At 46.2% G+C, this 27,604-nt stretch overlaps 1 protein-coding gene across 1 annotated transcript in view; it reads right to left on the reverse strand.

The window, feature by feature from the left end:
* The window catches only part of B3GNTL1 (UDP-GlcNAc:betaGal beta-1,3-N-acetylglucosaminyltransferase like 1), a 93,385-nt gene that overhangs the window by 43,970 nt on the left and 21,811 nt on the right, over window positions 1–27,604 (reverse strand). The window contains exon 5 of the mRNA XM_032429998.1: window positions 1,740–1,805. Coding sequence (XP_032285889.1) covers window positions 1,740–1,805 — 66 coding nt within the window. The remainder of the gene's footprint in view (window positions 1–1,739; window positions 1,806–27,604) is intronic.

Here is a 27,604-nt window from a genome sequence, read left to right on the forward strand (position 1 = left end):
ATGGCCTGGGGGCGGCCTGAGGATGGCCTGGGGGACAACCCGGGGACAGTCTGGGGACAGCCTGGGGGGACGGCCTGGGGACGGTATAGGGATGGCATGGGGGAAGGTCTGGGGATGGCCTGGGGGACGGTCTGGGGGACAGCCTGGGGACAGTCTGGGGATGGCCTGGGGGAATGGCCTGGGGACGGTCTGGGGATGGCCCAGGGACGGCCCGGGGACAGTTTGGGGACAGTCTGGGGGACAGCCCGGGGATGGTCTGGGGATGGCCTGGGATGGTCTGGGGACAATCTGGGGACGGGCTGAGGACGGCCTTGGGGATGGCCCGGGGGACGGTCTGGGGATGGCCTGGGGACAGCCTGGGGATGGCCTGGGGATGGCCTGGGGGATGGCCTGGGGACGGCCTGGGGGCAGTCTGGGGATGGTCTGGGGATGGCCTGGGGGACGGTCCGGGGGACAGCCCGGGAATGGTCTGGGGGACAGCCCAGGGACGGTCTGGGGGACGGCCTGAGCCCTCCGGCACCCAGAGCGTGTGGAAATGCTGAGCTCAGGCCCCACCTGATGCCCAGATTCAGATCCCCGGGAGCTGGTGTGCACGAGACACTGGAGAAGCTTCATGCGGGTGTGGATAGGGCACACGGCAGGAGCAAGCAGAGCCTGGAACCGGGGAAGAGGGGGGCCGTCCACTGGGATAGTTGGCACTGTGGTTTGAACGTAGTCCTGCAGACCTTTCTGTTTCACACTTTCTAAAATCAGTGATCATGGGGCGCCTGGGTGGCTCAGATGGTTAAGCGTCTGCCTTCGGCTCGGGTCATGATCCCAGGGTCCTGGGATCGAGTCCCGCATCAGGCTCCCTGCTCAGCGGGGAGCCTGCTTCTCCCTCTGCCTCTGCCTCTCTCTCTCTCCCTCTCTCTGACTCTCATGAATAAATAAATAAATAAAACATTTAAAATCAGTGATCATCACAGTAATTCAGACATTTTCACTAAAACTTCAGGCAGATGTCTGAGCAGTGAACGCCAGGGTCAGACCCGGGCTCTGGGGGTCAGCCACCAGGGCTGAGTGACCCTGGGCCCGCAACGCCCTCCGGGTCCACGTGGGCCTCCTTGTCGGGAGATGAGTGCCCAGGGAGACGGACCAACCAGGGAGCCCTTCCGAAGTTGAGAGCTGCAGTCTGAGGTTTTCCAGGTAATAAGATAACCCTTTAATATGCTAACACATGAGAGTGCTCAGCGTGGTTTCCATGTCCCAGGCACACAGCCTCTGAAATGCTGATGAAAATAAAACTAAACCAAGAAGACCTCTGTGCGCACCGGAAGCAAAGCATGCTGCCCCAAATAAAAGGCACGTTTTCCTTCTCAGGAGCAGTGGGAGTGTCCAGAGACACAGCAGTCACTGATCACGCTCTGATGGGGCAGTCTTACCCTATGGAAGAGCCTCAACACAAACAGCAGCAACGGTGCTTCCTCAAAGGAGACGGCAACTCAGAGACAGACGCAGGACTCGCGCGCGCTGGGACAGAAGCAGGATACACTGGGGACAGATGCAGGACTCGCGCGCACTGGGACAGACGCAGGATACACCAGGGACAGACGCAGGACTCATGTGCGCTGGGACAGATGCAGGATACACACATGCTGGGGACAGACGCAGGACACACACGTGCTGGGGACAGACGCAGGACTCACGTGCTGGGGACAGACGCAGGACACACACATGCTGGGGACAGATGCAGGACTCACACTTGTCGGGTGCCGGGCAGCAGCTTCCAGTTGTAGCCTCACCCTCTGAGGCATCATCACGTCATCCTGAAGCAAAGAACACAGTTTAAATTTACATAAAGCAACTCCCACAAACAAGAAAGAAAAAGACAGGGGCGCCTGGGTGGCTCAGTCATTAAGCGTCTGCCTTCGGCTCAGGTCATGATCCCGGGGTCCTGGGATCGAGCCCCGCGTCGGGCTCCCTGCTCCGTGGGAAGCCTGCTTCTCCCTCTCCTACTCCCCCCCTGCTTGTGTTCCCTCTCTCGCTGTGTCTCTCTCTGTCAAATAAATAAAGTCTTTAAAAAAAGAAAAGAAAAAAAAAAGACAGAACACCTAACAGTGAAATGGGCAAGAGATGGGAACAGGCAACAGAGATGCTACATACAGGCCCAGGAACCCTGTGAGTCAGTGGGGAGATACTGGGAAGCCCCACAAGGGCACACACTCTGGGCGTCATCCAGCAGTCTGAGGATACACATCCCTAAGACGCAGCAATTTTACCCACTGGGGAAAAGAGTCCTGCACGTGTGCACCAGAAGACATACAGAAATGCTCACGGCAGCAGCATTCAGATAGAACCAGCCGATGTCCGGGATGCCAGAATGGATAAATCGTCTAAGTCACTGTGGTCAGTGCCAGTCACCAGTGAAACTAAAGCACAGCTACACCAACACAAATAACTCACAGACACATGCTGAGTGAAAGATGCAAGACACAGTATTATACCATTTACTTAAAATTCAAAATCAAGCAAAATTAACCATATTATTTAAGAAATGTACACATAATGCAAACTGTAGAGAAAAGCAAGAAAATTATAATTCCGAAGTTGGAATAATGGTCACTCTGCAAGGGGATGGAGGAGCAAGTGTCACTCTGGGGTGCTGGCCACGTGGCAACTTCCTGACCAGGAGCTGCTCACGTATATATTTGCTTCCTAATCAATCCTCAAAGCACATGAATGTTTTGTGCATTCTATAAGTATATTCTATTTTACAATAAAAAAGCATTTCAGTGTTTTGTTTTAGAGTACAAATGTACCCAATGTAAGAACTAAAAATACTGTCATTGGGAAGATATTATCTTTAAACTGAGCAATAAACTAAAAGGCCTGTACTTGTACTCATATTCCTGCAAAATGGCCTCATGAGCATTGTGCTCATCAAATCACCTGTGATAAATGGAGTTGAGGGGGCCTGTGGCTAAGGCAGGAAAGGAGGAGGAGGAAGGGGGAGGAAGATGAGGAGAAGGAAAATGGGGGAGGGAGGGAGGAAAAGAAAGGACAAAGGAGACTGAGGAAGGGGAGGAGGAGGAAGGAAAGAGGAGGAGGAGGAAGGTGGGGGAGGGGCAGGAGGTGGAGGAAGGACACAGGAGGTGCGGAAGGGACAGGGACGGAGGGCAGGTCCTGCACCAAATGCAGCAGAGCCCCGAGCTGAGCAGGCAGGAGGGGAGCACAGGTGTGAAAATGGAGTAGGAGGAACCCAGGGTGAAAGACTGTCAGAACAGGAGCGGAAAGGAAACCCTGAGCAAACTCGAGGCTTTTCCAATCCCTGAATCCCTCCCTGGCTGCAGCCAGGGGCACACTTACGGCAGCGTGCAGGGCCGACCAGGCTGGGAACCCTGAAAGGGACACAGGAGAACTGGGGAGCTGCAGCAGAACAGAGGGGCAGATGAGGCTGAGGGGGCACAAGAGGTCACACCCCAGGTCAGCAAGACAGCAGGGCAGGGGACAAAGGGGCAATCTCCCTTAAAGGGAAGGTCTGCTGATCAAATTTCTGAAAAATGGCTCCTGTGTCTGGTGGCCTCATGCAGAATTTTACACATTTCTGACCAACTCCTAAACCCGTCTTTGGTGCCTGTGTCGGGTTGTATGTGGGAACGGGTAAAAGCCAGCACACAACCATATGGGTATTTCAAAAAGGTCACAGGTTAGGGTTAGAGCTGGTCTCTGCCCCGTGGCATGACCACCCCTAGACCCGATGCAGGGCTGCAGAACGTGGCCTGGGGTTCGAGGCACAGTGCACCACCACAGAGGGACGCACAGTTACCTGTGAACCCCTTGAGCACCCAGAGATCTACACCCCAGTCTTCTGACCTCCCATCCCCACAACTCACCAGCGGCGCACAGGCCCCACAGCACGGGGAAGGGGCACCTTGTGTGCCTTTCTAGACTGCGGGCCAGCCCAGTCCTGTATTTGGTTGGCCCTCCGAAACACTTGCAGGACAAATGAAGTGTCCACTCCAGACTGAACAGGGTTTTCAATTACTCCACCATTTACAAAATACTCACATAAACTCTTTTTTTGGATATTTATCATGATCTTCTGCAGTTGGAGACAGAGGAGCTAAAATTATCCCTGTTTTGTAGCCAAAGGAAACAAAGCTTGGAAAGGCTACGTATTTCCCCCAAGATCTCACAGCAATTACATGCCAGGGTTAAAATTTGAATATGGGATTAACTGAGAAACCAACCTACGCTAACAGCAAAGCTGCCCAGAAATTCCCAGCTCTCAAGAACATTCCAGTGTAAGTTTCCACCACCTCCTGAAGTAGAATCACTCCCAGGCGTCTAATGTCAGCCCCTGGGGTCCACAGAGTGTCCTGGAGGCAGCTGACACGCTCACTGACAGTAGCTGAGAAATTCGAGGAGGAACGCAACGAGCAAACATTGAAGCCAAAAACCAAACAGCACGACAGGTACACACACTATTTGAGTGCACAGTGGGCCCGTGGGTCACAGAGAAGCTCCTTGTTCTCCAAGACCATCTTGAGAGAAGAAAAATTGGCCGAAAAGATGGGAAGATGAAAAGGTCTTTATTACACATGAAAACCATGCAGTATTTTAATAAGAAGCCCAAATGTGTGTCTGCCGGGGGCCGTGATCTGCACCACCTTTCATGCTAGTGCCCGTCCTGGAAAGGGGGCAGCTCTGGTCCAGGTCCACAGGGCTCACAGCTGGTGCCAAACATGAGGAGCTGGTTTTAACAAAAGTCAGCTGGTATTTGAAATGCAAAGGAGAGGAGCCCAAGGGCTGGATATACAGTCCTGACCCCACGGAGCCCAGGAGGGAGGGCTCAGAAGCCTCCACACTTGTTCGCCTGAGAGCATGCAAGATCCCCAGACCGGCTGGAATTCCACAGTGATACCCAGTTCAGAAACAACGATCTTGGGAGCCTAGAGCAAAGGATTTTGATGTTTTATAAAAATAACATTAATTCGGAATGAAATGCTGTTTCCTTTCTGACCACAAAAATAATGGGTAGGAAAAAACTCATCTAGTCAAAGAATTTTGTAGCTAAAAGAAACCTGGACCTTCAAGTTAAGTAGCTTCTGAGTTTCTCTAGTGTTTCCCTTTTCTCTATTTCTGAGTGAGAATTCTGAGAATGGTCCGGGGAGAGCATGGCTGTGGGTTCTCGGGGACCACCACCGTCAGGCAAAAGCTAGAGGCGGACAGAAGCCTGGGACACGCGGAGTGTGGGATGGGCTGCCTGCAGATGAAAGTTACCCTCAGCCACAGGAAGATCTCCCTCTATGGCAGAATGAAAAGTCGATTTTGGTTTTTTTTTTTGTCAAGTGTCCTTATGCTTGGCTTTCAGACATGTAGACTGGAAGACAGACAAAAGTTATGTGGTCAGGCCTCCACACTCAGGACCCACACTCTAGGTTGAAAGCCTGCTTCCAAAGCACAGGGTCAAGGGACTTACATATGGTAGCTGCCTGCTCACGGTTTGCTACATAGCTTGAGCATGCCAGGTCGTGACCCGAGTTCAGGTGCCTCCAAATTCCACCTGCGGAAGTGACACCCTAAACTCCTGCTCTGTTCAGCTAAGAGATGTATCAAATATTTTAAGTCTGCAACAGTAACGGAGAGTTAAGGAGAAGCACTGGCAGGCACTGGGCCCAGATCCACGTGAAGGCATGAACCCAGAAAACACAAGCCACTTTTGCCCCGAAGGCCTCGCTGATCCTGGTTCTGAGAGGAGGGAAGTCAGAGCCCAGGCTGCTCACAACTGGGGAGGGGGACGGGTGCTGCTCAGGCCGAAGCCCTGACCTCCCCAGGGTGAGAGGGGTCTGAGGTGCACCGCCCTGGTGGTCCCAGGATGGCGGCTCTCCCAGGCACCCGGAAAAAGCGGGGAGAACCTCGGAGGGAGTGGACTCTCGTCTGAGGCCTCAAACTGCACAGGGAGTGTTCAGACACAGCGGCCGGTGCACGAGGATAACCAGGCACTTGAGTAAAACATACAAAACAACACACTAGTAAGACTCCCAGAAAGCAACCATTAAGAAAATAATTCAAAAGAGTTAAAAATGAATAATCTTAAGTAGGACCACGGAAAATATCTATTCAGTAAAAAAGGCAGAGGCAGCAGGGGAAGAACGGAGGAATGAATGAATGAATGCGTGAGATGGAAAATAAACAGGGAATGGCAAGCATACACCTGCCAAGTAAAAAACAACAAATGTGATTAAACTCGTTCTTTAACCAGAAGTAAAGACTGTCAGACTGCATTTTAAAAAACAAACACAGAAACAAAACAAGATCCACCCATATGCTATTCGCAAGAGACAGACTTCAGGCTCAAAGACAGAACGACAGAACATGGGAGGATGGAAGACCCTCACGGGAGACAGAGAGGGAGACGGCATGTGGACAGAAGTCCAACCCATCAGAAAGAGGACGGCTGTGAGTACACCTGCATGCCCGCAACACAGGAGGAAGAAGCAGAAATGCACAGACCTGAAGAGAGAAATGGGTAAGAGCTGGGACTCGACACTCACCACGCACACTGGACGGGACCACTGGACGGGCGCCCGCAGAGAAGGGGGCCGCACCACCCACCAGCGTTCAGCCCGTGGCAGGGGCCACAGTGTCCAAAGTATTGAGATCACAGAAGGTATGTTCTCTGACCACAATGAAATTAAGTCAGAAATCAAAAACAGGAGGATACTGTGGAAATCTACCACCAACACGTGGAGATGAACAAGGTACTTCTAGACAGACAGCGAGTGGAAGAAGAAACCACGATGTTTTCTAGCCGAATGGAGGGGAAAACATGGCACAGCGACACAGCTAAGGCCCGGCTGTGCCAACAAAGACAGGTTTCTTAGGAAACAGAACAAAAAAGAGCAAACTAGGGGCGCCTGGGTGGCTCAGTCGTTAAGCGTCTGCCTTCGGCTCAGGTCGTGATCCCAGGACCCTGGGATCGAGCCCCACATCGGGCTCCCTGCTCCGCGGGGAAGCCTGCTTCTCCCTCTCCTACTCCTCCTGCTTGTGTTCCCTCTCTCGCTATGTCTCTCTCTGTCAAATAAATAAATAAAATCTTTAAAAAAAAAAAAAAAAAAAAAAAAAAAAGAGCAAACTAAACGAAAAGTAAACAGAAGAAAATAGTAAAGATTTGAGCAGATAGAGAAATAGAAAAAAGGAAAACACTAGAAAAAAATCAGTTGAGACAATGGTTGGTTCTTTGAAAACAACAAGAAATTTAACAACCCTTTAGCTACACTGGAGACCCGCAAACTTTTTATATAAAGGGCCAGATATTAGATATTTTAGTCTTTGTGGCCATATGTGGTTTCTGCCAATATTCTTTTGTTTGTTTTGTTTTTACAACACTTAAAAAAAAAAAGACCATTTTTAGCTTAGAGACCATAAAAAACAGGCTGCCAGCGGTTTTGGCCCGTGAGCTGTCCTCTGTTGACTCCTGAGCTAGACAGAGAAAGAGAGAAGACACAAGCAAGTAAATTCCGGAATGAAAAGGAAGACAGCAGGGCTGGCCTCAGAGAAGGTAAGAGACCCACAGGCAAGCCCAAATCAACCACAGGCCAATAAATAAGACAATTCAGATGAAACGGACAATTCCTAGAAAGACATGGGTTTCTGAAATTGACTAAAGAAGAAATATAAAATCCAAGTAGATCTATAAAAAGTAATATATATATATATATTGAATTAGGAATTAAAAATCTCTCCCCACAAGAAAGTCCAAGTTCAGATGGCATGAAGAGTGAATTCTACCAGACATTTAAAGAAGAAAAGGGGGCGCCGGTCTGGCTTCGTCAGTAGCACATGTGACTCTTAGTCTCAGGGTTGTGAGTTTGAGACCCACGCTGGGTGTAGAGATTATTTAGAAATAAAATCTTAGAAAAGAAGAAATGATATGTTGCCTTCACAAAGTCTCCAGAAATGGCGGCAGTAGGGATACATCCCACTTCCCTCTGAGTGGCTAACATTAGCCGGTACCAGTGCTAGATAAGGATACCGTAAGAAAGCTACAGAGCAATACTGAGCATGAATATGGACGAAAGGAGTGTTCGACCAAACGCTGGCCAGCCAACCAGCAACATACACAAAGGACTATTCCATGGTCTAGTGGGATTTCCCCAGGAGTGAAGGGTGCTTCACCATCTGAAAGCCAATTAATGTCATACGTGAAAAGGACAGAAAAAAGAACAATTGCTATATGACAATCTCAATAAATGCAGAAAAAGGATTTCACAAAATCTAATGGTCATTCAGGATAAAACTTCTCAATAGGAATAGAAAGGAACTCCCCCATTTTGATAAAAGGCACCTACGAAACCCTCCAGTTAACATCTCAAAGGTGCCCTCGCACTCAGAGCACTGCATGGAGCTCCTGGTCAGTGGAACCAGACAAGAAAGGAGGATAAAAGGCATCCAGATTGGAAAGGAAGACATGACACTGCCCTGATTTGCAGACGGCATGATTTTGTATTTAGAAAATCCTAAAGAATCCACAAAAAAATACTAAGCTAATAAACAAGTTCAGCAAGGTCACAGAATACAAGATCAAAACACAAAAATAAATTGTATTTCTGTTGATAGTTTCCTTCACTGTGCAGAAACTTTTTATTTTGATGAAGTCCCAATAGTTTATTTTTGTTTTTGTTTCCTGTGTCTCAGGAACACATCTAGAAAAATGTTGCTACGGCTGATATCAAAGATATTACTCCCTGTGTTCTCCTCCAGGATTTTTATAGTCTCACATTTAGGTCTTTCATTCATAAAACTAAAACCTACTAGGAGCAGGAAGATGGCAGGAGAGTAGGAGGACCTTAGGCATGCCTCATACCACGAACACAATTAGACAACTATCAAAGCATCCCAAATACCCCAGAAATGGATTTGAAGACTGACACAACTAACAAGAGAGAAGAGGCCATGTGGAAGAAGCTTCACTATGACAAAAAAAAAGGCAACCGACAGAATGGGAGACGATACTTGCAAACAACATATCCCATAAAGGGCTAGAATAAAGAACTTATAAAACTCAACACTCCCGGGTGCCTGGGTGGCTCGGTTGGTTGGGCGACTGCCTTTGGCTCGGGTCATGATCCTGGAGTCCCAGGATCGAGTCCCACATCGGGCTCCCTGCTCAGCGGGGAGTCTGCTTCTCCCTCTGACCCTCTTCCCTCTCGTGCTCTCTGTCTCTCATTCTCTCTCTCAAACAAATAAATAAAATAAAATCTTAAAAAAAAAAAACAAAAACTCAACACTCCCAAAATGAACAATCCAATTAAAAATGGGCAAAAGACATGAATAGACATTCTTCTAAAGAAGAAATACAGATGGACAACAGACACATGAAAAGATGCTCAACATCGCTCGGCATCAGGGAAATCCAAATCAAAACCTCAATGAGATACCACCTCACACCAGTCAGAATGGCTAAAATTAACAAGTCAGGAAACGACAGATGTTGGCGGGGATGCGGAGAAAGGGGAACCCTCCTACACTGTTGGTGGGAATGCAAGCTGGCATAGCCACTCTGGAAAACAGTATGGAGGTTCCTCAAAAAGTTGAAAATAGAGCTACCATAAGACCCAGCAATTGCACTACTGGGTATTTACCCCAAAGATACAAATGTAGGGATCCGAAGGGGCACCTGCACCCCAGTGTTTATAGCAGCAATGTCCACAATAGCCAAACTATGGAAAGAGCCCAAATGTCCATCAACAGATGAATGGATAAAGAAGATGTGGTATATATATACAATGGAATATTATGCAGCCATCAAAAAATGAAATCTTGCCATTTGCAATGACGTGGATAGAACTAGAGGGTATTATGCTGAGTGAAATAAGTCAATCAGAGAAAGACAATTATCATATGATTTCAATGACATGCAGAATTTAAGAAACAAAACAAATGAACAAAGGGAAAAAAAAGAGAGAGAAACAAACCGAGAAACACACTCTGAACTATAGAACACACTGACGGTCACTAGAGGACAGGTGGGGGGGATGGGTGAAACAGGTGATGGGGATTAAGGAGTGCACTTGTTGTGATGAAATAAAATAAAATACAATGATAAAAAAATAAATACAAATTACAGTTAAAAAATTCAATTGTATTTCTATATACTAGCATCAAACAATCTGAAAATAAAATTAAGAAAATAATACATTCACAATCACATCAAAGAATAAAACACATATACATTTAACAAAAGAAGTGCTAGACTTGTACAGTGGAAATTAGGAAACATCGTTGAAAGAAGTGGAAGATCTAAATGAACAGAGAGACATCCCACATTCATGGATCAGAAGACTAGATATTACAAAACAATTCTCCCCAAATTGACCCATGGATTCACTACAATCCAAATCCAAATCTCAAACTTGCGTTTTTACAGAAACTGGCAAGCTGCCCCTGAAATTCCCACGGAGATATAAAGAACCAGAACGGCAGTGTTGACAAAAGAAGAAACACGGTGGAGAGCTTACACTTTCTGATTCAAAATTCATGGCCACAGAGCTACGGCCTGGGCAGGAGATGCGTGTGCGGACCTACAGGCAGACTGCAAGCTGAGAACCTGCAAAGAAGAGGCTGGGACCTGGGGACTGGAAGGGAAAAATGAACACACACCCCCACCACATACAAAATGAATCCAAAGTAGATCATGGACCTAAATGTGAGAGCTAAAACCGTAAACTCTTGGAAGAATCCTGGTGACCCTGAGTGAAGCAAAGAATCCTCAAAAGAAAACTTTGACAAATGGGTCTTCATCAAAATTTAAATTTTTTGTGCAGATTTAACAAGAAAGTGAACAGAGCACCCCAGACTGGGAGAAAATGGGTGCAGAGGCCACATCTGCGCTGATGCTGGGGGTCTTCCCGCCCGCGGGGCAGGCCCTGAGCCGAGGCCCCCAGCAGCTGTGGGGGACAGGCCCAGCGGGTGCAGCGGCAAGAGCCCTTCCTCTGCCTGGGCCATCCGCTCTTTCTTCAGCTTTGGAAGAGAACTTCCCTGACTTTAGTAAGGGCAGATATGATAAATATCCATAGCAAACAGCGTACTTAACAGGGAAAGGGTTCAGCGCGCTCTTTGAGATTGGAAAGGAGATGAGGACGCCCACTATCGTGACTTCTGGTTAACAACTGACTAGAGACTCAAGTCAAGAAAAAGAAATTAAAAGCACAGGCTTAGAAAGAGGAAAAAATGGTTGTATACATAAACAACCCAAAAGAATCAACAGAGAAATACTGGAATTAAAAGTAAATTTAGCAGGGTTCCTGAATACAAGATTAATAAATATAGTTAAATTAATTTCTTTATATCTACAAAATTTTTTACATGATGCCACTTACAATAATATCAAAAAACATCAGATTATTTTCCTGTATTATTGGTGAGAATGTAAAGTGGTACAGCTACTCTGGAAAACAGTCTGGCAATTCCTCAAAATGCTAAACACGGAGTAACCCTATGGCCCAGCAACACCACTCCTGGGTCTATACCCACGAGAACTGAACACATCTGTCCACACAGGAATGTGTACAGGAATATTCACGGCCACGTTCTGCATAACAGCTAAAAGGAGAAACAACCCGAATGCTCATCAAGCGGTATATGGATAAACAAGATGTGTCCTTGCATACAGTGGACCATGATGCCACAAAGGAAGAAACGGAGCTCTGACCGGGCTGCAACGTGACGAGAAAGCAAAGGAAGCCGGTCATAGAGACCAAACCACGTCGGTGCCACTTACAGGAAATGTCCAGAATGGGCAAGCCCACAGAGACAGAAAGGGGGCCAGTGGGCCTGGCTGGGAGCTGGGGGGGATCAGGAGAGAGAGCTACATGTGTGTGTGGGGGGGTGTTATCTTGTGATGATGGCAATGTCTCCAAATTAGACAGTGGTGATGATTGCACAACACTGTGAACGTACTAAAAACCACTGAATTGTACACTTTAAGCAGGGGGATTTTATGTGAATTGTATCTTAGTAAAGCTGATAAAAAATGTTTTTTAGAAACCAAATACCAAGGAATTAATTTACTAAAGGATTGCAAGCCCTCTAGTATGAAAACCATGCATGGCTACTGAGATAAAGAGACAAATGGACATATGTTCACTGTTAGGAAAACTGAATACCATAAAGAAGTCAGTCCTCCTGTAACTGATCTACGGATTCAACATAATTCCAATCAAAATCCTCACTGGAGATTCTGTGAAAATTAACAAATGACTCTGACATTTATATAAAAACACAAAAGATTTTTTAAAAAGATTTTATTTATTTGAGAGAGAGAGAGCACAAGCAGGGGGAGTAGCAGAGGGAAAGGGTGAAGCAGGCTCCCCGCTGAGCAGAGAGCCCGACGCGGGACTCGATCCCAGGACCCTGGGATCCATGACCGTAGCTGAAGGCAGACGCTTAACTGACTGAGCCACCCAGGCGCCCCACAAAAGATTTTTTTAAAAGATAGGCTCCATGCCCAGCGTGGAGCCCAATGCAGGGCCTGAACTCACGACCCTGAGATCAAGACCTGAGCTGAAAAAAAAACAAGACCCATCTATATGTTGCCCACAAGAGACTCATTTTAGACCTAAAGACACCTGCAGATTGAAAGTGAGGGGGTGGAGAACCATCTATCATGCTAATGGACATCAAAAGAAAGCTAGGGTAGCCATCCTTGTATCAGACAAAGTAGATTTTAAACCAAAGATTGTAACAAGAGATGAAGAAGGGCACTCTATCATAATTAAGGGGTCTATCCATCAAGAAGATCTAACAATTGTAAATATTTATGCCCCCAACCTGGGAGCAGCCAAATATATGAATCAATTAATAACAAACATAAAGAAACTCATTGATGATAATACAATAATAGTAGGGACTTTTAACACCCCACTCACATCAATGGACAGATCATCGAAGCAGAAGATCAACAAAGAAACAATGGCTTTGTTTTACACACTGGACCAGACTGACTTAACAGGTATATTCAGAACATTTTATTCTAAAGCAGCAGAATACACATTCTTTCCAAGTGCACATGGAACTTTCTCCAGGACAGATCACATTCTGGGTCATAAATCAGCCCTCAACAAGTACAAAAAGACTGAGATCATACCATGCATATTTTCAGACCACAATGCTATGAAACTTGAAGTCAACCACAAGAAAAAATTGGGAAAGACCACAAATACATGGAGGTTAAAGAACATCCTACAAAGAATGAATGGGTTAACCAGAAAATTAAGGAAGAAATTAAAAAATACATGGAAACAAATGAAAATGAAAGCACAACATTCCAGAACCTTTGGGATGCAGTGAAGGCAGTCCTAAGAGGGAAGTATATAGCAATACAGACCTTCCTCAAGAAGCAAGAAAGTCTCAAATATACAACCTAACTTTACACCTAAAGGAGCTGGAAAAGGAACAGCAAATAAAGCTTAAACCCGGCAGAAGAAAGGAAATAAAGATTAGAGCTGAAATAAATGATATTGAAATTAAAAAACCCTGTAGAACAGATCAACAAAACTAAGAGCTGGTTCTTTGAAAGAATTAATAAAATTGATAAATCCATGGCCAGACTCATCAAAAAGAAAAAAGACCCAAATAAATAAAATCATGAATGAAAAAGGAGAGATCACAACCAACACTGCAGAAATACAATTATAAGAAATTATTATGAGCAACGATATGCCAACAAACTGGGCAATCTGGAAGAAATGGATGCATTTCCAGAAACGTATAAACTACCTAAACTGAAACAGGAAGAAATAAGAGAATTTGAACAGACCATAACCAGCAAAGAAATTGAAGCAGTAATCAAAAATCTCCCAACAAACAGAATTCCAGGGCCAGATGGCTTCCCAGCAGAATTCTACCAGACCTTTAAAGAAGAAGAATTAATACCTATTCTTCTCAAACTGTTCCAAAAAACAGAAATGGAAAGAAAACTCCCAAACTCTTTCTATGAGGTCAGCATTGCCCTGATACCAAAAGAGACAAAGACTCCACTAAAAAGAAGACTTACAGGCCAATAACCTTGAGGAATATGGATGAAAAAATTCTCAATAAAATACTAGCAAATCAAATTCAACAGTACATTAAAAGGACTATTCACCACGACCAAGTGGAATTTATTCCTGGGCTGCAAGGGTGGTTCAACATCTGCAAATCAATGTGATGTACTACATTAATAAAAGAAAGGATAAGAATCATATGATCCTCTCACTAGATATAGAAAAAGCATTTGACAAAATATGGCATCCATTCTTGATAAAAACCCTCAACAAAGTAGGGATAGAGGGAACACAGCTCAACATCACAATAGCTACAGATGAAAGACCCACAGCTAATATCACCCTCAATGGGGAAAAACTGAGAGCTTTTTCCCTATCGTCAGGAACAAGAAAGGGATGTCCACTCTCACCATTACTATTTAACATAGTACTGGAAGTCTTAGCCTCAGCAATCAGACAACAAAAAGAAACAAAGGGCATCCAAATAGGCAAGGAAGAAGTCAAACTTTCACTATTTGCAGATGACATGATACTCTATGTAGAAAAGCCGAAAGAATCTACCAAAAAATTGGTAGAAATAATACATGCAGGATATAAAATCAATGAACAGAAATCTGTTGCATTTCTATATACCAATAATGAAGCAACAGAAACAGAAATCAAGGAATTGATCCCATTTACAACTGCACCAAAAACCCTAAGATACCTAGGAATAAACCTAACCAAAGAGGTAAAAGATCTTTACTCTGAAAACTATGCAATACTTATGAAAGAAATTGAAGAGGACATGAAGAAATGGAAAAACATTCCATACTCATGGACTGGAAGAAGAAACATTATTACAATGTCCATACTACCCAATGCAATCCACACATCCTATCAAAATAACACCAGCGTTTTTTAGAGAGCTGGAACAAACAATCCTAAAATTTGTATGAAACCATAAAAGACCCCAAATGGCCAAAGCAATTCTGGGGGAAAAAAAGAAAGCAAAGCTGGAGGCATCATGATTCCAGACTTCAAGCTCTATTACAAAATTGTGGTCATCAAGACAGTATGGTACTGGCACAAAAACAAACACATAGATCAATGGAACAGAAGAGAAAACTGAGAAATGGACCCTCAACTCTATGGGACACTAGTCTTCAACAAAGCAGGAAAGAGTATCCAGTGGAAAAAAGACAGTCTCTTCAACAAATGGTGTTGGGAAAACTGGACAGCAATATGCAGAAGAATGAAACGGGACCATTTTCTTACACCATACACAGAAATAAATTCAAAATGGATGAAACACCCAACTGTGACAGGAATCCATCAAAATCCTAGAGGAGAACACAGGCAGCAACCTCTTTGATATCAGCCATAGCAATTTCTTACTAGACAAGGGAAACAAAGCCAAAATGAACTATTAGGACTTCATCAAAATAAAAAGCTTCTGCACAGTGAAGGAAACAATCAACAAAACTAAAAGGCAGCCTACAGAATGGGAGAAGATATTTGCAAAGAACATATCTGATAAAGGGTTAGTATCTAAAATCTATAAAGAACCTATTAAACTCAACACCCAAAACACAAATAATCTAGTTAAGAAATGGAGAACATAGGCAGTAACATCAGCCACAGCAACTTCTTCCAAAACATGTCTCCAAAAGCAAGGGAAACAAAAGTGAAAATGAACTTCTGGGACTTCATCAAGATAAAAAGCTTCTGCACAGCAAAGGAAACAGTCAACAAAACAAAGAAAAACCCATGGAATGGGAGAAGATATTTGCAAATGACACTACAGATAAAGGGCTAATATCCAAGATGTATAAAGAACTTCTCAAACTCAACACCCAAAAAACAAATAAGTAAAAAAATGGGCAGAAGACATGAACAGACACTTCTCCAAACAAGACAAATGGCTAACAGACACATGAAAAAATGTTCAACATCCATTAGACATCAGGGAAATTCAAATAAAAAACACACTGACATAACACCTTACACCAGTTAGAATGGCAAAAATTGACAAGAAACAAAAAATGTTGGAGGGGTTATGGAGAAAGGGGAACCCTCTTATACTGTTGGTGGGAATGCAAGTTGGTACAGCCACTTTGGAAAACAGTGTGAAGGTTCCTCAAAAAGTTAAAAATAGAGCTACCCTATGACCCAGCAATTGCACTACTGGGTATTTACCCCAAAGATACAGACGTAGTGAAAAGAAGGGGCACATGCACCCCAATGTTCACAGCAGCAATGTCCACAATAGCCAAACTGTGGCAGGAGCCAAGATGCCCTTCAACAGATGAATGGATAAAGATGTGGTCCAAATATACAATGGAATATTACTCAGCCATCACAAAGGATGAATACCCAACATTGCATCAACATGGATGGGACTGGAGGAGATTATGCTAAGTGAAGTAAGTCAAGCAAAGAGGGACAATTATCATATGGTTTCACTTATTTGTGGAACATAAGGAATAGCATGGAGGACATTAGAAGGAAGGGGAAAATGAAGGGGGGGGAATCAGGGAGGGAGACAAACCATGAGAGACTATGGACTCTGGAAATCAAACAGGGTTTTAGAGGGGGGTGGGGGATGGGTGAGCACGGTGATGGGTATTAAGGAGGGCACGTATTGCATGGAGCACTGAGTGTTATACACAAACAGTGAATCACGGAACACTACATCAAAAACTAATGATGTACTGTATGGTGACTAACATAACAAATACAAAAATAATTTAAAAAAAGGAAAAAAATAAAATAATCTGAAAGCAAAAAAAAAAAAAAAATGGGCAGAAGACATGAATAGATATTTTTCCAAAGAAGACAACCAGATGGCTATCAGACACATGAAAAGATGCTCAACATCACTCATCATCAGGAAAATACAATTCAAAACCATGATGAGATATCACCTCACACCAGTCAGAATGGCTAAAATCAACAACTGAGGAAACGACAGATGTTGGCAAGGATGTGGAGAAAGGGGAACCCTCTTGTACTGTTGGTGGGAATGCAAACTGGTGCAGACACTCTGGAGACTAGTATGGCAGATCCTCAAAAAGCTAAAAACAGAACTACCCTATAATTCAGCCATTGCACTACTAGGCATTTACCCAAAGGATACAAAAATACACATTCAAAGGAGTACATGCACCCCAATGTTTATAGCAGCACTATCAACAATAGCCAAACTATGGAAAGAGCCCAAATGTCCACTGACAGATGAATGGATAAAGAAGATATGGTGTGTGTATGTGTGTGTGTATATATATACATATATATATGAATGGAATATAACTCAGCCATCAGAAAGAATAAAATCCATTTGCAACGACGTGCATGGAGCTAGAGTGTATTATGCTAAAGCGAAATGAGTCAGAGAAAGACAAATACCCTATGATTTCACGCGTATGTGGAATTTAAGAAACAAAACAGGTGAACGAACATACAGGAGGGGAAAAAAGAAAGAGGGAAACAAATCATGAGAGACTCTTAACTATAAAGAACAAACTGAGGGTCGACGGAAGGAGGTGAGTAGGGGATGGGATAGATGGGGGATGGGTATTAAGGAGGGCACGTATTATGATGAGCACTGAGTGTTGTATGTAAGTGATGAACCACTGAATTCTACTCCTGAAACCAATATTGAACTGTATGTCAACTAACTAGAATTTAAATAAAAAAGACCTGAGCTGAGATCAAGAGTTGGACACTTAACTAACTGAGCCACCCAGGTGCCCCAACGCAAAAAGATTTTTTAAAAAATAGCCAAAAATATTGAAGCAGATGAACAAGAAGACTTACAGAATCAAACTACACTGTGTTCTGTAAAGCTGCAATATAGCAAATGAAGGACAGACCAACAGCCCAAATGGACAGGACACAGAGGCCAGAAACAGGTCCTACACACATCAACATTGGATTAAAGACAGCTCAGAAAGCTATGAGCAAGGGCCTTTCTTTCCATCAACAGTGCTACACCCACTGGAAATCCCCATGAGAAGGAGTCATTCGGGACCTCTACCCCACATGCAGATAAAAGTAATTTCTAGATTGACTATAGATCTGAATGCGAAAAGTAACAATAAAGCTTCCAGAGAATGCTATAGAAAAACATCTTCATTAGAGTGAGGTAAACAAAAATTTCACAACTGGGGAAAAAAGCACTAACAATAAGGAAAAGACTGGTAAACTGGACTACAGTGAATTAGAAACTTCTGTTTACTCAAAACTCTATTAAAGAATAAAAAAAGAACATGTGACTCTTGATCTCGGGGTCGTGAGTTTGAGCCCCACATTGGATGTAGAGATTACTGGATAAATAAGAAATAATAAACAAACAAACTAAAAAAAAAAAAAAAAAGAGAGAAACGAAAGCCACACAGCAGGAGGAGCTCTTTGTAATTCATACATTCAACGAAGGATTTGTATCCAACACATCTTATTAACTTATTGAAGAAAAAGAGGCAACATCATAAAAAAATGGGCAAGAGACATAGGCAGGCAGTACACGAAGAAAATATCCAAATACCCACCTGCAACCTCCTCAGACATCAGGGAAATGAATTTAAAGCCACACACAGTCACCACCATGTCATCCCACCAGATGACTCAAGTGAAGAAGACCAGACCCAGGAAGGGCCAGGAGGCAGGCCAGCGAGCACGCCTTCACACTGCTGGACAAGCGCCCCCTGCAGGCGAGCACAGCACCGTCGGCACTCCAGTCCCTCCTCCCGTACGTGACAAGCAGACCCACAGTCGCATGTGTGCTGGAAGAAATGTACAAGCATTTCCTGGCAGCACTGCTCAAAGACCCAAATGTTGAACCCGCAGAAGGGTGGAGCTGGGCACCTCCATATTCTGGACTATCACACAGCAATAAAAGTTGTGAAATGCTGCTATGCAAAAATCAGTACTAATCTCCATAATGCTGGGCAAGATAAGCCAGATACAAAAGAATATGTGAGGAATTACATAAAGATCAAAATAAGATAAAACTAACTGGGTGTTTGCATTCCAGTCATGCTGTAGACAAGAGGACGGGGTTTCTGAGGAGGAACAGGAGGGCACGTGAGAAGCCGGCCGTGCTCTGGTCCTGCACCTACGGACGACTGCACAGGACAGCTCAGTTTCCCATAACTCCACGAACTGCACACTTATGACCTGCACCCTGATCTGTGTATATGTTAAACTTAAATAAAAATGAACAAAAACAATTCCAAGTAGAGTTTAGATCAAAACATAAAAGGTAAAAAAGAAATAAAGCATCTGGAACTAGGAGAATAACTTCAGGGCCTAAAAGTAGGAAAAAATGTCTCAAGAAGAAGGTGCAATGAGACTGACTGTAAAGGAAGAGATTACTAAATGGGCCTGCCCTAAAATTAAGAACTCTATTTATCAACTGGTAGCTTTCAGATAGTGAAAAGGCAAGCAAGCCACAGAGTGAGAGAAGCGGACACAAAAGGCTATGTATGATGCCTCTTACAAAAAGTTCAAAACCAGGCAGGACTGTCACATCAACAAACAGGACAATATTTAACTTTGGGAAGGATAAGAAACGTCATCGGGAAGGAGCAAGAAAGGGGTTCTGGGGTGGCTTCACACACACCTGCTTGATGAGGATCTGCTGAGCTGTGCATTCGCGGCCAGCGCCCTTCTCTAGGCGTGTCCTTCTCCACAGTGCAAGTGATAACACAAACACAACTCTGAGCGTGACAAGCGTTTGGCAGAACCACTTCTAGTGACTTTGCCCTGGAGGCTTGGCCGCATGGCGAGCCAACACCAGGGGATATGAGCTCTCGGTCAGAAACACGTAAAAGTCCATTCATCACTTCACAGTGAATTGTTAACTTAAAACAAACAAGAACCCTACTACACCTAACCTACTATAACTAATAAGGTAATTTAGCAGATTTACAGCAATAAAACTGGTATTAACTTTTAATACCAGTTTTTGATAGCACCAAAACCCAGAAAATACTTAGTGATGTATTTTGTTAAATTTATGCAATACCTGTATACTGAAAACTATAAAACATTTCTGAGAGAAATCCAAGAAGCCTAAATAAATGAAGAGATGTACCATGTTTATGGATTAGAACATTCAGTCTTGGTAAGACCCCCAAATGGGTCTATAGATTCAGTGCAATTCCAGTGAAAACTCAAGCAGACTCGACAGCTGAATCTAAATGTCTACAGAAATTCAAAAACCTAAAAAAAAACAAAGCAATTTTGAAAAGGAAGAACACAGCTGGAGGACCTAACCATACCTGATTTTTTCAATACAACTACCCTTAGCTTCATTCCTGCTGCTGCCATGGGAACAAAGGCAGCATGGAAGTGGCTCACGGACAGAGATGAAGGGTCTGCACTGTGTCTGGCCCTCCGACCTTCAACAGAGGTGCCAACTGGCTCGGATGCTAGAGCTGGGTACGCAGAGGAAGACTGTCACCCACAATCCCCCCTCACACCACACTCGATGAACCCAAACAGCTGACACACCTCCGTGTAAAAGATAAAACCTCTAGGAAAAAACAGGGAGAAAGTCTTGGGGTAGACAAAGACTTCTTAGGTTCTTAGGACAAAAAAAGCACAAATCTTGACAGGAAAAACTGGTAAGATGGACTTAATCCTAATTCATAATTTCTGTTCATTAAGACACGTCTGAGAAATGAAAACAAAGGCGAGCCACAGACTGGGAGAAATGACCTGTATCTTAGTAAAAAAGTCAAAAGACTTGAAGGACTCTTCACACAGGAAGATACACGCGTGACCAGTGAGCGCCCAAACGAAGAAGACTCGGCATCTTTAGTCACCGGGGAGATGCAATCCAAAACCACAGAAGACAGTCCCATAGGCATGCCCTGAGGCTCAAATCTCAAAGACGGGCAACTCCAAGTGTTGGGAGAAACTCAACAAGCTCTTGTAAATCACCGGGAACGTAAAAGGGTTCATCCCTTTGGAAAATCGTTCTGAAGCCTCTTAAAAGGCAAACGTGCGTGTTTATATCACCCATCAGCTCTGTCCGAGATTTACCAGGAGCAATGACTGCACATCCACGGTTAGACCTGCACAAACTTCCGCGGTGTCTGTACTCACGGCAGCTGAACACCGGAGGCCACGCAGCGTCCACCGCCGGGCACCTACAGAAGGCGTCCCCTGGAACAGCCGGCTCAGCAGCAGCGAAGGCCGACGTACTGATGTCAGCAACAACACGGGTAAATCTCAGAAACAGTATGTGGAGTAGAAAGGGCCAATGGCAAGATCACATACTGTATGATTCCATTTATATGAAGTTCTGGAACAGGAAAAAAACCCTAACGAAGGGAAGCAGGGTGTGAGTGCGAAGTGGTTCGAGGACACGTTAACCTGGACTGAAGTGGCCCTTACACGGGCGTGTGCGTTTGTCAGACCCACTGAATGTGCACATTCAATGGGTGTCTTTTATAAAGTGGTTGATTTTTAAATCTGTCTCCAATAAAGCATGCCTAGTATTTAGGAAGAAAGTTTAATCTGAGTTCACTCCACGATGCTTTTTAAAAATATCGTCAGACATGAAAAAGTGTTCAACATCGCTTGGCATCAGGGAAATCCAAATCAAAACCTCAATGAGATACCACCTCACACCAGTCAGAATGGCTAAAATTAACAAGTCAGGAAATGATGGGTGTTGGCGGGGATGCGGAGAAAGGGGAACCCTCCTACACTGTTGGTGGGAATGCAAGCTGGTGCAGCCACTCTGGAAAACACTATGGAGGTTCCTCAAAAAGTTGAAAATAGAGCTACCATACGATCCAGCAATTCCACTACTGGGTATTTACCCCAAAGATACAAATGTAGGGATCCGAAAGGGTATGTGCACCCCGATGTTTATAGCAGCAATGTCCACAATAGCCAAACTGTGGAAAGAGCCAAGATGTCCATCGACAGATGAATGGATAAAGAAGATGTGGTATATATATACAATGGAATATTATGCAGCCATCAAAAGGAATGAGATCTTGCCATTTGCAACGACGTGGATGGAACTGGAGGGTGTTATGCTGAGCGAAATAAGTCAAACAGAGAAAGACATGTATCATATGACCTCACTGATATGAGGAATTCTTAATCTCAGGAAACAAACTGAGGGTTGCTGGAGTGGGGGGTGGGGTGGGAGGGATAGGGTGACTGGGTGATGGACACTGGGGAGGGTATGTGCTCTGGTAAGCACTGTGAACTGTGCAAGACTGTTGAATCTCAGATCTGTACCTCTGAAACAAATAATGCAATATATGTTAAGAAAGAAAAAAAAAAGAAAGAAAAAAGAAGAAGAAGAATGTAGCAGGAGGGGAAGAATGAAGGGGGGGAAATCGGAGGGGGAGAAGAACCATGAGAGACGATGGACTCTGAAAAACAAACTGAGGGTTCTAGAGGGGAGGGGGGTGGGAGGATGGGTTAGCCTGGTGATGGGTATTGAGGAGGGCACGTTCTGCATGGAGCACTGGGTGTTATGCACAAACAATGAATCATGGAACACTATATCTAAAACTAATGATGTAATGTATGGGAATTAACATAACAATTAAAAAAATTAAAAAAAAATAAATAATATCATCAGGTTCTGGGTTTAGGGCACTGGTGTTCAGGAGGACACAGTGCCCCCCCTCTGCCGAATGCACTGCTGTTTCTGCCGTTCTAGTTCCCAGTCCCCATCCATATACACACACAACTTTTCTGTAGCCATAATTCTAGCAGAAGCACACAAAAGTAATTTGGGATCAAACATGTGGATTCACTAAACACACACACATTCAAGCTGCGCAGTTTCCTCCGCTGACAAAACGGAGACTGTATGGCCAACGCCCCTCCCCTGGCTCGCGGCTTCTCCGAGAAAGGAAATCCCTGTAACTGGGAGAGAAGACAAGCATTCCTCGGATCAGCAAGAGATTCAGCAGGAAGGAGGAGGAGCACAGGGGATCTGGGCTGCAGGGGCAGGATGGGGGGCTGCCTGGGGCTCACGCAGCCCAGAGCAGACACCCCTCCCATCTACCTCCTGCCCTCCTGTTCCCCAGGGCAGGTCAGCGTGTGCGCCCCTGCCAGCTGGGGCATAGTGGCCCCTCTTGTCCGCCAGGCCCCAGCGTGAGGGTAGGAAATAGCAGGGGCCCGTGGCAGAGGGACAGAGAGGGCAGGGAGATGAGCAGAACTCACTGCCGCCGGGGAAGGGGCAGGAGGTGCACCACCTTCTCCTTCTTGGGTGGAGGCCACCAGGGCTGGCTGCAAAGGAACTGCTCTGAAGCTTGTGAGAGCAGAGTCTGCCTGCGGGTCTGGAGTCTGTCCGTCTGCAGTGGCCCAAGTCCACGTTTGCAGCAAGCTGTCTCCCTGGCCAGCAGGTTTCGGGACCAGCACTCGGAGGGAGCAGCTGAACAAACACCCAGCTCATCCCCCTTTCCTAGGCCCTAAAATGAAAACACTCTACACAAACAGAAAATATTTCAAAAGCTCACTGCTGTCTGGGGCATTAGTCTCTCTAAAGAAATGAAGGTTAGTGGCACTTGGCAAGAGCTGGAGCCTGCCAAGAACTAACGCCCAGAGCCAACAAAAACAGCCGAGGGCGGCTCCCGTGAAGCAGTGTGAGCAGCCACGTGCGGAGACTTCTGGGGCTTTCTCTAGTCCAGGAAAAACTTTCATGAGTGTTGAGAAGGAATCTGTCTCCCTTCCAAGAACAAAAGTAGGAGCCCACACGCACAGGTCAGTACCGATGTGCAGCTCTCTCCCTCATAAATTAAGGGCATCACCTGCTTCTTGGCGGAGCTACTTGACCCTTTTTTGGGAACAGTCACCACTAAGATCACGTGGCCCTCCTCCTGACCCAGCTAACGCCCTCCCGGTCTCGGTCTAACAGAGCCCATAATTTCTCTCTCAGGAAAGAGGAGAAGAGGTTGTGGTGTGTCCGGAGAAGCAGAGGCGGGGGGAGGGGGAGGCCACCCTGACCACCCCCCAGCACTGCCCCCATGCAGGTCCCAGTGAACACCCCCAAGTACAGGGTAGCACACGGGCATCAACACACACTCACAAGAGTTGATAAAGTCTGGGGCGCCTGGGTGGCTCAGTCGTTGAGCGTCTGCCTTTGGCTCAGGTCATGATCTCAGGGTCCTGGGATCGAGCCCCGCATCGGGCTCCCTGCTCGGCAGGAAGCCTGCTTCTCCCTCTTCCACCCCCCCTGCTTGTGTTCCCTCTCTCGCTGTCTCTCTCTCCGTCAAATAAATAAAATCTTAAAAAAAAAAAAGAGTTGATAAAGGCTGTAAAACAATTTCTAAACAAACTTTGAGTTTTCTGTCACTTGTTTATTTTAATGGAGGGGGATGTCTATTTACCATGATACACTGTTGAAGACAGAACAAAAAGCATGACTTTTTAAAAAAATGGCAAAAGTACTTCTGATTTGCCAACCGCTGAAGCTCACCCCAATTATGCACAGAATCACACGAGAACCCGTGTAGTTCCCTGCACCCCACTATCGACGAGACCAGAGCAATGACCCACAGGCAGCGAGGCCCCAGCCCGCAGGCCCAGCACCGCCCTCCTGCACCTGTCCTCTGCCCAGGGCTTCCTTCTAAGCTGAGCGGCTCCCCCCACCTGCCGTGCCTGTGGGGCCAAAATCTCCAGCGGACACTCTATCGGGAAAGCAGGCGTCTGCAGGCCCCGCGGACAGCTGGCTCGGCTGGTTGCAGACCTGAACCCGTGACATTGCTCAACTGTGTCCTGAAGCTGCAGCAGATACCAACACTCTTTTCTGAATGACCCCACGTGCAACTCACAAGTCAGACATAAAAATCAGTGGGCGTGGGATGCAGAGAGGAGAAAAGCAAACCTCGTTACCTGCTGGCAACAGGTGTGTTTAACCAGTTACTGGCCGTAGGTCACTCTACATAGAGCGAAACACCACCACGCAGCGGCCTGGGCTCAAGTGCTTTGCCTCTTGTGTCCCACTCCCGGGAGGTACTCAGTCCCCTTCCTTCTGCCTCAACCTTCCACCCTCCCCAAACGCACAGGACAGAGCTGGAGGGGAAAGAGAAATATAAACTGCGAGTATCTAAATCAGTCAGTATTCCTACTTTCTAGCAGTTTGGACAAAACACTTAATGGCAAAAGTGGCTGAAGTCACTTGCAAACAAGTCATTTACAGGACCTTCCTCTCTGTCGGAGAAGAGCCAGACAGTGCATCAAACCCTGGAGAAACGGGGGGCGGGGAGGGGGCGCGCAGCACCATGAGGCCCCCCAACACAGGGCCCCACTGGGTCCCACGCATCTGCCTGGACTCCATGGGGAAAGGGTCGCACAGACCATCCAGCCCAGGAAGTGAGAGCTCCCGACGCGTCCAGACAACAAAGTGGCCCTCGGGCTTGTGGGGAGGGAGCCTCTGAGGCCCGCGTGGTCTCCGAGCAGTGAGGCCTCATGTTGGCCCCAGGCAGGCAGCCTGCGGGCCCTCCAGAGACGGCCACCCCAGTCCACGGCAGCCCCATGTCCTCTGTGCGCCCCGACAGCTCCAAGGCAGGTGTCCAAACACTTCTGCTCTCTTCCTAGGGAAATTCACTCAGAAAGCCCAACCGATTCAAAGCTCCCACGAGCACGTGACACTATTTTGGAGACTATCTGGCACACCAATCCTGCTCTGGCTGACTCGGTGACGGCCACCATGCCTGCTCTTCACTTCAGCTCAGAGCCCTGCTGGAGGAGCAGAAGAACCACAGGGACCTGGCAGCAGAGCACAGGACACCCGAGGCAGGGGGCGGGCGTGGGCAGAGGAGCCCCCACGGCCACCTTCCTCACATCTCTGAGCCAGGCGTGTTTCACAGGATGATGGAACCCACTCAGTATGAACACCTGTTCAGTGGGTGCAGGTGGGGCACCTGCGCGGAGGGAAAGGTGGGGACAGTCCAGGGAGTGACCCCGGGACATGAGGACGACTCTGGAGAATCTAATTGTGTTGATGGAAGACCTCTCGTCCTCGATGTGGGTCTGTGCCCTGGGCGACGTGGGCAAGGCCCCGGGCTGCTCTCTGACAGCCAGAGCATGACCTAACCCCTCCCTGCAGCTAGACGAGCAGATGCCAGCACGCTAGAGCAAGCGGGCCCAGGTCTGGGCTGCTTGTGCCCTCCAGCACCACCAACACCTTTACTGAACGCGCTGGCCATCCAGAGAGCAGCAAAAGGCCATGGCCATGCAGGGTCTCGAGAAGAGAGCAGCCAGCAGTCCTGGGCCAGATTTCGTGCTCCAGGAGCTTGCTCTGTGGGCACCGGGAAGACCCCTGATGTTTTGTCAGGAGGACCAACGAAAGGGGGAGGATGGGAGAGAAATGGCCACAAACTGAGGACATCTGCAACACAGGCCTGCCCTGGGGCCCAGCAGAGTCCACGGAAGGACTGGGCCTCAGGAGCGCAGAGCCCATACCTCCTCACACACCGGCTGCCTTGGCCCCAGTGTGGCCTGCCCTCCCAGGGTGCAGAGAGCCACAAACAAACAAAATTAACCATTAATGCATCTCAGAGGACCTGGGAAGCAGAGAGAAGCAGCCGCCCCTGGAGCTGCTAGGGAGACAAAAACAGGGGGACTCCCAGAGGTACCCCAGTACACGGGAGGAAAGGCTTCCGGGAGCTGAAAGCCTAAGCTCCAACTCCCAAAAGCAATTGTGAGCATGAAGTGCATGGTCACAGTCCTCAACTGGAAGGTCAGACTGTAACATGCAAAATTACAAAGAAATAGAAATCACAGAAAAATGAGCAGACTGTAAGACATAACATTCACACACAAGAGACCCGGGAGGAAAAAACAAGATAGAAAAAAAATTACGAGCTAATATTGAAAAATTCATCTTATTTGAAAAAAACCTTGAGGCTATGCTTTGAAAGAGCTCACCAAATTCCAGGAATGATTCTTGACAATCAGAAAAATTCCAAATTCCAAAACCATGGGAAAAAATCGTGTAAATCTTCAGTAACATGTTTTAAAAACCAACAAATCCCAACTGACCCAGAAAGAACGTCTGACAAAACCCAGCACCTATGCACGAGGAAAGCTGTCAGCCAGCCAGGACAGAGTGGACCCTGCGGGACCCGGAACGGCAAGGGCGCTGCCCTCACTCAGCACAAGTTCTATTCGGTGCTGGGAGGCAGGAGCGGGGTGAAGGGCACAGAGGTCGGAGAGGAAGAAATAAAACCACCCTCTTTGCAGAAGACGTGACTGTCTGTCTAGGAAGTCCTCAGGAATCTACCCCAAAACCTAGAGCTAAAAGGGAGTTCTGCAGGATCAGTACATAAAAATGACCATATCTCTTTACCGTAATGATGAACAAGTGAACGTAGAAATTAAGACTGCAATGTCCGTTTACAACTGCTTGAAAGAAAAGGGCATGTCAGCACAAACTTAACAGCATGTGTACGTGATCACGGTACCCTGAAAATTACAGAATGCTGATGAAAGATGCCAAAGAACAACTAAGTAAGTACGTGGAAGCTGTGCTCCTCAAGCTTTGCAACACACGTTTTTTAAGCGCTGCCATGACATCCTCTTCTAAGCAGGAGATTCCTGAATTGCGAAGGCCC

Source organism: Phoca vitulina, unplaced genomic scaffold (genome assembly GCF_004348235.1).
Source record: "Phoca vitulina isolate PV1807 unplaced genomic scaffold, GSC_HSeal_1.0 scaffold41, whole genome shotgun sequence".
NCBI lineage: Eukaryota > Metazoa > Chordata > Mammalia > Carnivora > Phocidae > Phoca > Phoca vitulina.